Genomic DNA, 13,204 nt, shown 5'->3' with positions numbered 1-13,204 from the left:
AATAAAGAGTAAAAAAGACAGGTTTTGAAATCCAGTTGTACATATGCTCTCACTTTACATGGGCCAGTTAATCTATTGATTTCATTAAGACAATTCATGTGCAAAGATAGTTGTAACATCTGGGCTTTTGTTTGTATTGGATCTTAATGAGCATTATAAAATATCTGCAAACCTAATAAAACAGTGGTAATTTTGATGTGCTAAACATGCTGTAAATCAGCAGGGGGAAGGCATATACAATTAATTAATGTGTTGTGATTTTTCACAGGTGGCCAGAAAGTTGATGTGGAGAGTCATTCTCACAATGCAACACAAAGAAGAAAACATATGGACTCCAAACCCAGAAGGCCTGCAACTAAAACAGAGAGAGAAAAAAAGAGTGATCGGACTAATTCTGATTTTATGAAAGAGCACTGCTGCTTTAAACCACTGACTTCAACACCTTTGCCTGTAGCCACGAACTGCGTGTCCACAGCAAGCAGCAAACAAAGAAAGAATGTGAACAGTGCTAGTGAACTTATTGGTGGTGTAAATCAGTGCCAGTCATCATTCACTTTAGAACATAAACAAAGTATACCAGAGTCACATTTGGAAACAACTGATTTTTCAGTCAAAAATACAGAGGCCCCAGTTGCTGAGGAGCATCTTGATGAGCAAAAGCTTCACATTGAGCCCAGTAGTGAGCTTCCTTCAGTAGGAGGGAAGCCTGAACTTTCAGTGTTAGACATGTCTGCAGAAGCTGAGGATGAGGATGAGAGCCTTTACTTCACTCCAGAGCTCTATGATGATGCAGAATCTGAGGAACAGGAAGTGAGACCACTAGATCCAGATGAGAATCAGATTGAATGTGGAAAACCCACAGTAGCTGATGATCTTTTTGTAATCAGTACCTCAAAAACACTAAGTGAGCCAAAAGCAATTACTAATGATGATGTCAGAAACACAGGTTTACTTGGAACAATGCTGAATGATATCAGTAAGAATAGTGCAGTTAATATTGAAAAGGTGACTAATGGAAAAGAAGCAGAACAGGTAGAATCTCAAGAGGTGGACACCAAAAAACGGAAAATCAGTCTTTCCAGATCAAGAAATAAAGGTGTGTCACTTTTTTTACTGGACAATACTAGCACATAGTGACAGCTTCCATAGGAAATGTGATGAGCAGTCTTTACAACATAGCCTCACTGGAGAGCAACGATTGCTTTCCAATTCACATTCTATTTCACATGCTGTTATCAGGTTCAATATATCATGTTGCTTTTGTTTTTCACTGTGCAAATTATGCACCCTTCAGTTATCTGCAGATATAAGATTCTTCACCCTAATTGTATGACCAAAGGACAGGTATCATGTGTGAAAATTCTCTTGCTTGTACAGCGAGGAGGTCTGAGTCTTACAGGTTTTATTAGTCTGGTATTAAACACAAGCAGTTGAATTTACATCAGGAAGCAAAAAAATCCATATAAAATTAGGGTTTTCTGCATTTGTTAGGGTTTTTTTAATTAAAAATGTATAACAGCAGCTTTGCAGATCGAGTAATACTGTAGCTTGAGAATGGATACTGAAATAGGTGTATGTTCTTCAGAACTCTCTTCCCTCACATGTCTTCTGTTAAAATGAGTGTGTTAAAACAGAGGCTGTGCAATAGTAGCATTTGCACACTTGGATATTTGATGATGATAGACTTCTGAATTAATCTTTTTTTGTTTTATATGGAAGTTGAGGTTTCTTTAAAATTTCCTTTTGGGAGGTAATAACCTTTGGGGGTCAGATTTCGTATGTACTCATCAAAATGAGGACTCATTTGCCCTTCATGCCATATATAACAATGTAAATTTGTACATAACTAACTTTAAATCTGCCTCAGTCTGCTTTTTTTTTTTTTTTTTTTTTTTTAATCATTTAAAAACTTCTTTGATTTACTGCAGTCAAAACACCAACCAAGATTTTGCTGTAATAAAATGTCAGGCATGATTTTCAAGAAAAGACTGTTTGTTTCTATTGTGTATTAATATGCAGATGCAAGGTTTTTACAACTGCTTTATGGCCATTTGTATGTTCTGAGTGAGAGCTGAGTAAAATTTTACTGGTCCTTTTCTACAGAATTTTATCCAAATAGCATTCTGATGTCCACCTCTACATAACTGTGAATGTGTTCGTGTCAAAAGTGATTTAAATTCTGTTTGTGTAATAAATACAACTTTAGAAAATTAGGTCCAAGGATGGAAAGAATATTGTTCAGTTTCTGTAACCAGTATTACGATGCAGTGTTTACCATTTGGTTAAGCATTTTCTTTTACTGGTGCCATGTAAGGATCACGTTTAGGTTTATGGAATTCCCATAGTCATCAGGTAATGATGGTAACTATGTGCATGCTCCCACTTGATAGGGTAGAAGTGAGCTCTAATGTTGGGAGCCATTTAAACATAAAACTTATTTAAAGATAAGCGTAGCTACTTCAGATTAAAATTTAAGTAATTGATTGAAGGTTGCAGTTCTCTGTGGGACTGGCTTCTGGAAAGAACTGTCCCATAGGAAATGGTGGAGAGGAGGAAGAAGAGGAAAGGGGGAGTTTCTTTTGGTGTAAAAGCCGTGTAAATTCTATCTTTGTTGATCCTTCTAACTAGTTCTAACATTCAGTATCTCAGTGGGTAAGAATATTTGTTTTCTTTTGTTAAAAAATTTATGGCAATTTAGAATATTATATTAAATACTGCCAGTCTGCAAGTGGAAGGGAAGCAAAATCAATGAACCAGCTTTCCTAGAGTTGCTTGATTTCCCAAATGTAGAAAAGCAAAATTACTGAAAATTCTTCATATATGTATTAGTTTGACGTGATCTCTTATGTCTAATCATAGTATCTTGACTTTATTAAAGGATTGAAAGTTCAGAGGCAGTACAGAAGAGGAAAATCTACTGTTAGGGCAAGAGACAACACCTGTGAAAAAAAGGTACCCTGTAGATAAATATCACTGTTGAGGTGATTATTGTTGAATGTTAAGCTGCAGGGGAAATACAGTCTATTATATGATCTTTTAAATGATCCATGGATAAACACACAGCATCAGTGTGTGTGTAGTCTGTATGGTTTGCTCTAGGTCTTTACAATCAATAGAAACCCTTGTTTTCCATGTGAAACAAAAAGGCCAAGTGTTACCAAGTCCTGTTAGCATAGATGGAAGCCACAGCTATTGCCAGCATATAGACTCATCTTGTAACCCATTGTAGATGGGATTCCTGCCTCAATAGAAGCCACGATTCCAATTTCTCAAAACTAATTTTTAGGGCAGGATTGATGGTTGGACTTATTGATGTTAGAGGTCTTTTCCAACCTTAGTGATTCTATGATTTGCAGTATAAGAACATAACCGTACTGAATCAGAGTTGTCGGCCATTTTTCAAGATTCCTCTGCAGAATTCCAGTCTAAATCTCTGACAGACAGTCTGCAGCATTATTGGCTGTAAAATATTTTATACAAAGCCATTTCTATTTAGGTTAGGTTAAATGATTTTAGCATTTACTACATTATGAGTTAATATAAATGATAAACGTGGAGTTGAATAAATTTGAGCGTTTCGTATCTCAAGCAGATTTGATACATTTATTAATGTGTTTATATTTAAAGTCCTTGAATGTACATAGATGCACAGCTAGTATCTGCAAAGGGCTATTCACATTAACTCGTATATTGGCTTATTAGAAGGAAAACCAACAACAGCCTTGCAAGAGAGGACTTCACTGTATTATCTGCGGAGCAGAAATACTACCAAAAGCAGAAGGTAAGACCTATGAAACTGATCATTTGTTTCAGGTTGAGAGCTGTAGGATTCTTCACCCTTTTACTTTCACAATGTTGGATACTGAGGGCGTATTTTAGAATAATTGGTTAATTTCTCTACTGGAAATTCTAAGTGGTATTTCAATGAAAATAAATTACTCTTACTGTAGTTTTCCAGACAGATTTGTCTTGCTTGATAAGTCTTGATTGTTCCAGATATATTGATTTATCTTGAAATACAATGGTAGTCTGAGTGGCATTGAAGAGTTAACTGAAGGCAACTTGTCCTGGCATTATGGAAGGCTGAAAGAGATTATTTGTAGCACAGTTGCCCATTCACTGGGGTGTGTTGCTTCTCAGGATTAAGTGTTAATTTGCTACCAGTTGGTAGTGTCTTGTCACAGTAACTCTAGGGAGCTAATACAAGTTGTAATGAAGCCATCGAGAGTTCTACTGACAAACTGGAACTGTAGTATCACATTGCTGTTCTTCACTATGTAACCTACATCATATTAGTTCAGCTTGATTTTATGCCTTCCGCTGGTACATTTTAAGAAATGTTAACTAGATGTGTTCTAAAGTTGCCTCTACTATTTTTGTGATGTCCTTCACTCTGGGAAAGTCTAAAAGCTGATGTTAGTAATAACTCTTCTATTTCTTAAGAACGCCCTGTATTTTCAGTCTATTAGGCCATATGTGGTAATGATCTAATTATAGGGCGTTGTCATCAGTTACATGCAGAAACAATTAGAAATAGGTGCTTAACACACTTGATATATGCAATCATTGTCTTCCAGGAGAATGTAGGGATCTTTTTATGATAGTTGATAGTTGTGGGTTTAACTGGTCCCAGTTTTACAAACCGAAAGGTAAGAAGACTTTGTATGCATTGAAGTACATCTCTGGAGCTTGAAAGAAAGCCAGAATGCTGGATTTTTGGATGGTGCTAGAAATGATAAGAAGATTGAGATGGAGACATGAGCAGGGACCTGTTTCTTACCCAGAGTTATGCTTACAGCAACCACTATGATGTGGGATAGTCCCACAGCATCCCTTCTTAATGGCCCCAGAAGCTCATTGAGTAATGAAACAGTTACAGAACTGGCATCAAAGAAGAGATAGTAGCAAGAAGAAAAGCTCTTGATGCAATCCTATGTGTTAAATAAAATCACTTAAAGTTGCTGAGGTACTTTAATGCTAACAGTTACCATGGTGTCCATTGTCACTAAGAAGTTTAATGCTGTTTAAATTGAATTTCAAATGTCAGTTGATGAGAATTTTAAAACATAATAATCTGACATAGCTTGAAGAAAATTTTAAATATGTGACTTTATCCAAAATGAATTCGAACTCCTTAGTCAATTTGGGAGTTATAGCAAAAGGAAAACTATCTGCTGAAAAGCAAATTTTGGATGGATTAAAAAAATAAAATTAAATAAGGCCTTCTTCCAAGGTCCATTTACATTACTAGAAGTCTTTTCACTGACTTAAGGCAGTATTGGATCAGGGCCTAAGTTACCATCTTGTGAATGTGGAAAGTTTGCAGTATGTTTGAACAGTGCTGCATTCAAAACCATGTGTATATGTAAGTCTTATGCCCTACTTTCTAAATTGTAGGCATTTTGAGAAAAACTTGTTATGGTGATATTGAGATGAAAGTAATCTTGAAACTCTTCAGAAGTACGCATGTAAGAAGTAAGGAATCCAGTAATAACTGTACATGTGAACTAGATGTCACTTCAGATGATGATAACATGATGTTGGTCATCACAGATGTTGCAAGTCTCAGTCATCTTAAAGAAACTTTGAAGATTTATCAGATGCCAGTGAAAAGCAAAGGTAAATTGTACTGATTATTGGTAAATGCCACTTAGCATTTGTCAAACCCTGCAGCTTTAAAAGAAGTACTTTTCATTTCCTCCAGCTACTCCTGATTTTGGTAACATGCTTTTATCTCTTGATCTACATATGAAATTTCCTTCTATAGAGAGGACCAGTACAAGTCTTTTGCCCCATTTAGTCTCCAATATACTTAGAAGTTTTGCAGATATTTTTACTGGAAGATGTTTATAAGCCAAGAGAAACGCCTGAGTGTTCAAAAAAGACTGTAACCTGTCTTTCATTAAATTGTTCCATAAAACGTTCAAAGCTATACTAAATCTTTTTCTATATATTTTCCTTATTAGGAAATTTCCTCCTTTTGAGTGACACAATACCAAGTTATAAAATGTACCCTCTACTTGTTTTCTTTCATTACCCATTGGCTCAGTGTGGTTGCTGCAATCATTGCTTTCTTTGTGTCAGATCTGGGTATTGATTTTTTCAGTTACCTGTTGCTGTGTAACCCTGACTTCATTTTTCTGATATTCACCTCTTTATCGTCTTGCCTCATGATGCTTCTGCTAAGAAATAATTCTTTTTACAATATTATGTTTTATTGCCAGTGTGGTAGTTTGAGTTTACACTGGTTCTTCCTCTAGACCAGGTTGCTCACAGCTCCAGCCAGCCAGCAGCAGAACTCTGCTGAGATCTGTGGAACTCTTTATGTTCAATCAAACACTGACGATGGGCACCAGGCTCCTCTCCATTCCCAAATCCTTCATGTCCTTACGTAATATTCTCATCAAAAAGAAAGCATAAGAATAGCAAAAAGATAATTGTTCACATTCCTTATAACAAATAAAACTTATGAATTAGAGGTGCATACCCAGCCACGGTGGATATATAAAGTAGGTCTCTATAGCTGCAGTGTGTTTGATAGGAAATGGAGACAGGTATCAGACTGCAGTGTGTGATCCTTTAGCAACATTCAGGTGACAGAAGCCAGAAGGAAAGTATTGGTATTTGCAAGTGCATGGACAGTTCTACTATTAGGACAGCACAATTGTGTGTGGATTTTTTCACACAGGCTCTATTTTAAATGATACTGAATTCACAGAGATGAGTAAGAGTTCCTTATCCTGTGACTTTCTGCTAAAATATGAAAATTAAGTTTTGAATTGTGAAGTGCATCCTAGGATCTCTTAACTTCTTTAGAATATCTCCCAGTGCTGATGTGAAGCATTTCTTTCTTTCTTTCTGAAAGGCACGAATGCCAGTTTATCTTTAAATGCAGTTTGGAATGAGAAGGAATATTCTCTGACAAGTTACTTACAGTGCAGGAGCTGCCTCGTCCAGTCAATGTCTCCATGCCCTTTGATAGGAGCTGAGGTTATTCATTTCAGCAATAAAGCACAGTCATGGGTAAGTAAACTGGTTTATTTTGTACACTAGAATGGTTACTGAGTGACTGTAAATATTAAAATATAATTTCTTTTACAGATAGAATGAAAATTTTACCTAGATTAATTATATATTATTCATCTGATTTCTACTACAGAGATTTGAAATTATTTTCTATATTAAAAACTGTATTCAGATACCTTAATACTTTTTGCATTATTTACATCTAGTTTGATGCAATGTCTGTGGTATTATGCTTTATGAAGAGGGATAGGAAAAGAGGCAGCAGCTATCCATGTCTTTCATGAAGGGAAAATCAGAACAAAGCATCAGACACAAAAATATTAATCAGACCCTGAATAATTAACATGGATAAGGTCTAAAGGAGTCAACAGGACAAAAATTATACATATTGTGTTTCCAGTAAGGTTAGCAAACACTGTTAGCAAAGTCAATAGAACTCTTTGAAATCTAGATGAGAAAGGTATGTATGCTTTATTGTACATTTAATAATGCTTTGCTTTAAGGTAAAGAACAGGATTCATCGTGAATGAACTTTGCAAATAACCTCAGGATACCTATCTCCTGAATTTTCCTCCATTTATACTGTGGGTAGAAAGATAATTGAATTTAATTTGTGATAGAGAATCAAATTTAATTCCACTTTGATGTTTTTCAATACTAGCTGTGCAAACTGAACCGTGTCAGCAGTTTCATTCATGCAGCTCTCTGTGTAGGCAATTGAAGGGGGACGGGGCTCCCTTCCTACCAGATGCAGCAGGTACAAATGTGTAATCAGCTGGTATTGGGTTTACAAGTATGTGCTTTTGCTGGTCTAACATAAACAAGTGTTGTGCTCTTTGCCTACCTGCAGCTCCTAACTTCTTCTGTTTCTTTTCCTAGAAAGATGTGGTTAATTGTTATGTTTCCTGAATATGTCTCTTTCTCTTTTCTTATGTTCTGTTTCCGTCCAGTGGAAAGAAATCTTGGTAAGCTCCTAGGCTAGGGAAGAGCAACACAGGCTAAAAAAGACCACATCTGGCTTTAGGGAGTCATTCTGCAAGCTGGTGGCTTTCAGTAGAAACATATCTAATCTCTTAATGCATGTCTTTGTTTCAAAGAGACTCGAGGGAAAAAAAGATCCCATTATCTTCAATAGACCCGTAAAACAATTGTCAGAACTGACATCTCTCCTTTGGATCTGTTGCAAACTGTATGTGCCATGACTAGATTTATATGGCAGATGACTTGAATGTGAGAGTTGTGGAGAAGCCACTCTTCTTTTTTTCCTCTTTGGTAAAAGTAACGTTCCCTATTTAGAAAGGTGGAATGGGCTGGCAATGAATGATGTTAGAGGTAAATGCAGCTTTAATTCTATCATCTCCTTGCTTTAAATCAAGTGGCTGTTTTTCCTTAATTGGGAGTATGTGAATGTAAATGAAGACATGTAGAACGAGTAAAGGGAGTATAAAATTATGATTTGTTATATGCTGCCATATGCCAGAACAAACACACATGCATTAAAGTGAAGAAGTGTGATCGAGTCAGTTTTAGCTCCCAGTTGTGTACCGTTGAATACCAGATCCTGCTGTTATTGAGCAATATACTGGTAGTGAAATTAACGTTGTAGTCTGTAGTGCTGCCTACCCTATGTTAAATCACGTTTGTTGTCACGAGGTATCGTAAGTCATCTTAATGTACTTTCTGTCATGTGCTCTCTGTAAATCAAGTACAGTTAGTTCTGGAAGATGGGGAATTATTCCTTTAGTAGAATGTATGTAGCAAAACAAGCTTAATGTAGAATCACTGGGTTTGATATCTGTGATTTACTTCTAGGGTTGGTAACCCACTAGATGTAATGCTGTATTTTCATGAGTTAAATTGCAGGTGTGATTATCAAATTAAATTTTGGTAAATCTTTTTTTGAGAACCTATTTTCTTATATATAAATTACACATTTATGCTGAAAATAAGATTTTTAGATTTGCTGTTATGTTTCTACAAATTCAATTACATCACATGCTAGCTGCTGACCTAGAAACCTCCATTAGGTTATTCAGGCTTTATGTGACATCAGTGGCATATAAGTTCATACTGTTATTTATGTTCCTTAGATGACTCTAAATAACTGTGTATTCATGTTTGTGGTCTTTGTGCAACTAGAACAACTTGGTAGATGACAGCACTTCAGAAGCAGGATGCTTTAAGAGGGAGCCGAGTTAATATAATTCTTCTCTATGTGAAAAGGTGAAGGAAACTTTGACGATTAAGTTTTTAAACTTATTAAGGAGTTGTTGCTATCACTGATTAGACAGTCAGCTGTTGAGGCAGTAGCTTTTATATAACAGGATATTGTTTTGCTCATCATGTTACCACATTTGGCAAACTTTTATCTTAATGCGCCTATCGGGAATACCAGTCTGACCTCAATCTGAGTAAAGCCTTAATAGTCGACGTGAGGGATGCTTGCAGGAGGTGGCGCGGTCATTTTCACAGACTGTATATTTGTTATCGCATGTTAATCAGATTCATCATTCTGTTTAATAAAGATTTCATCTGCCACGCGAATGCATAATCGGCTATGTCTGAGTGACCGTCTTTTGTCTTGAGCAGATTGCTAAAACTGTATTAAGCATCATTAGACAAAAATGACGACCTTATTAATTTGTCCTTTATGTGTTTTCCAGCAGATTGGACCTCATTATTATGCAAACACAGTACACAGAGCGGCACCAGAAGTAGCTCATTAATGTTTCTTTCCCCTTAGTATGTAACAGATTATTATTGTGAAGTGTGCATGAAATAATTGCTAATTATGCGCCTTAAATGGTACAGTGATTGTCTAGATTTTTTAATCCAGAGTTCTGTGGAAGACCATCAGAAGCTACAGGTTAGCAGCACTGAAGCAAGTAAACCAGAGGAAGTGAATCACAAAACATGCATTTTATCACACGTTTTCCTGCCTGTAAGGAGTAATTAGGACAGCTATGGATAGTTTTTGCTTACGCTGTTTCATACTGCGTAAGAAAGTACTGTCAGCTGGCCTAAGGTATAAGTATGTTAGTAGGTATGTCAGCCAATGAATATACGCAGGTAGGCTTGAACTGTTGAGTTACAGTAAAATAAAAACGGTGTCGATTCTTTAATGGTAATTCTTCAGTGAGCATGGTTCCCTTATACACCATTAAAAGCTTCCATTTCCCAATGCTGCTCCTTCCACCTCATGTTCTCCCAGTCGTTGCGTTTATTACAGGCTCTCTTTTCAGTGTAATTCTCCTTAAGATTCATAAGCATTATAGAAATTAAATGTTAGGATTTGGCATTTGTCTGTAGTTTGACAACTTTGTGCTAAGTGTGTAATTGGTTTAAGCTGGTGGTGCTTCGTACTTATCCGTGGCACATCTTCTGTAATCTGTCTGCCACCATAGCTGATAAGACTTGGCCACAACTGAAGTTTTTGCAGCGCTGGAAATAAAACCCTGATCCATTAAGGGTTTGTGTGGGTTTAGCTTTATAATCTGGTTTAGAAATTGTGAGTAGTCAGATTGCAGATGCAAGATTTGTTGTCGAAAAAGCATCATGAAAACAATTACAACAGCTTATGCTTTCTTAGCCTGTTGTTGACAATCTAACCTAAATGCAGTGAGTATTTCTGAAGAAAAGCATTCATAGCTGGCAATTATTTGTTACATTTGAGCAACGGAAAAGGTATCTCTGAGAGTCGGAGGATACCACTCATCCAACATTACTTACATTAAATATTTTGGAGTCTTAACTGTATTTGGCTAGTCTTGAATAGTTGCTGATGTCAGCTGGCACCATTTCAGTGTGATGGTTGCTCCAAACAGAGCTAAAATAAATGGGGCAGGTTAGTCAGAAGTTATTTTTTAAACATCTCATGTTTAATGGATCATTACTGAATATTTATGAGGGACAGATATCTTCCAAAAAATAAAAATGGAAGTTTTTAATGCAGACACCAATTTCTTTTTTACTGCACTGCTGTTCGCTCTTGGGCATATGGCTGAAAGAAACCTTGGATCCGCCGTATTTTTTTATTTTCATTTTACCAAAAATGCATTCATTTCTGCTGCTTCTGTCTTCTCTCTGTTGTCTTTGCTGTTTTCATATGGCACTAAAGTTTGAATTTTATGGAACGCATTGAAAAAAGTACTTGCAGGATACTCCTACCTTCTCATTTAAAGAATGCTTGCGGCCTTTTTGTGAATATTGTTAAAGCTGTTGGACGTACCTTATTAAAGAAGAAGAAATGGGTTTATGGCTCTGGAAATAAGGGTAAATGATGTCTTATCAAATGTCTTTATAGATACATGTGTATGCCATGTTGTCATTGCAAAGTCTTCCTTGTATTTACTATCGTATCCATGCTTGCCTTATTCTTTGATAAGCCTGAAAGCTCTATGTATCAAGGACTGATTATATTATTGTTTACTGAGTTATTTGAGGGCTATATTTAAGTGAAACTAAATCCTCATTAGTGAGAAACATGTCAGGCGCTGAGTGCCACCTTACAGTTGTTTGTGCTTTTGTTGTCTTCGAAGACTTAAATTTTCCTCCGCCCCATAAATTACAGACCCAGATACTTAACAGCTGACAGATGAATGTTACCATCTTGCCATGCTGGCAAGAAGAGAGAACTCTTGAGTAACTTCTAATCAGATAAGGATGGCTGCAGAAGGGGGCTTACAAAGCACAGGGACAGAACCAACTTCTTAGGTCACCAAGTCCATTTCTTCTTCCAGGTTTTATCATGGTACGATTTATGGTGGTCAGCCAAGTTGACTTACACTCCAGAAGTACCATTTCTTCAGCTTCTGTAAATGTCTTCATGTGTGTAAGGAGTCTTTATGAGGGTAAATAAGGAGATATCAGTAAATGCAGTGATACATTTTCTTTCCCATTTTTCTTTGTTGTCTGGGTTAGAGGCATGAAGTTGTGTATGCCTCTTTCAGGGCTGCAGGATGATTTCACAGCATCCCACACAACATGCTTTTCCTGAGGATAATCTTCAATCACTGGTGCTGACAGACAATTGCTCTTTGGATGTACTCTTGCACCCATAATCTTGTGCCCTTCTCACCTTAGGACTGCATTGTCCAAATGGACCCAAGTAACTGGCAATGGGCCTGCTTGGATGCACACCAGTCTGTGGGGCTGCTGTGAAAGTGGTATGAGAAAAAAAGCATGGGCAGAGAAGGAATAGTTTGGAGTTCATGTTTTGCCATATTTCTTGCTAATTTTGCCAATTGCCATATTTTATTTCTTTTCTTAAAACCCAAGGCTGGACTTTGAGAGCAGTGTAGTCCTCTGTTGCATTAGGGCAGCTCTTTATGAAGCTGCACTGGAAAATGTATTTCTGGAATGGTTTGGATTAAAAATATTACCATTGTTTTGTGGGGGTGTTTTTATGCTGGTTCATTTCAGGATTCTGATTTATGGTATAAGACCACAAACAGTTTTATCAACAAAACTAGATCTGGGAAAGCAAGAAGCTATTGCACCGATAGCTGATGCTTACAGAGTTATGGGAAGTGTACAGTAGCAGCTGCTGAAATTACAGATTCAACATTCTGGTTGTTTTATATTCTAATGAACATCCATTGTGACAAGCTGGTATTTTATACTGATTATGTCAGTCACACAGTGCAGCTGCCACTGACCCCTCGATCATCAGTAACAAAAACCCTCTTTGTTATCAGTATGGGAAATATCTTGGCCATTATGGGTGTGAATTCAAAACAGAATAGCAATCATGCACAGGAAAAATTTAAAAGCTCCATGATTCGTTGACATGAGTCTAAACATCTCATACACATTGTTATACGTGAGTCCTTTTTTGAAGTTTTACTGTACATTTCTACATAATTAAATTATAAATTGCTGAAGCTCTGAGTGCCACAGAACTTTCGTTCGCTAGAGGCACTGAAATTTCTCACCAGTTCTGTATGCTGAACTCCACCTTTTTGCAAATTTCTGTTCTCTCATAAAACGCGAATCTGCAGTCAAGGTAAGAATTTTGCAATTTGACTTTCATTCTTAAGGTACTTTCAAGTAGTCTGACACTAATTTTACTAAGCGAAAGCCATTTTTCACACTTTAAGAGCCAAGTGGCTGTAGTAGAATGAAAGAGTGAATTAGATTTGATGCAGATGTTTTCTGAGTTGGATACCTCTGGGTTCTG

General features: G+C 36.7%; 1 protein-coding gene across 6 annotated transcripts in view; it reads left to right on the top strand.

Annotated features, from left to right (window-relative positions):
* The window catches only part of BRIP1 (BRCA1 interacting helicase 1), a 104,034-nt gene that overhangs the window by 48,086 nt on the left and 42,744 nt on the right, over positions 1-13,204 (top strand). For all 6 annotated transcript variants that reach the window (XR_007380716.1, XM_048966670.1, XM_048966671.1 and 3 more), the window contains exons 20-24: positions 269-1,096; positions 2,879-2,952; positions 3,703-3,781; positions 5,398-5,619; positions 6,866-7,023. Coding sequence is in view for 5 of the 6 variants with exons in the window: in XM_048966670.1 (XP_048822627.1) it covers positions 269-1,096; positions 2,879-2,952; positions 3,703-3,781; positions 5,398-5,619; positions 6,866-7,023 (1,361 nt within the window). In the remaining variant the exon portion in view is untranslated. The remainder of the gene's footprint in view (positions 1-268; positions 1,097-2,878; positions 2,953-3,702; positions 3,782-5,397; positions 5,620-6,865; positions 7,024-13,204) is intronic.

Source organism: Lagopus muta, chromosome 20 (assembly GCF_023343835.1).
Source record: "Lagopus muta isolate bLagMut1 chromosome 20, bLagMut1 primary, whole genome shotgun sequence".
Classification (NCBI taxonomy): Eukaryota; Metazoa; Chordata; class Aves; order Galliformes; family Phasianidae; genus Lagopus; species Lagopus muta.
Note: the sequence above shows the minus strand (reverse complement) of the source record. Positions and strands in the feature narration are given on the sequence as shown.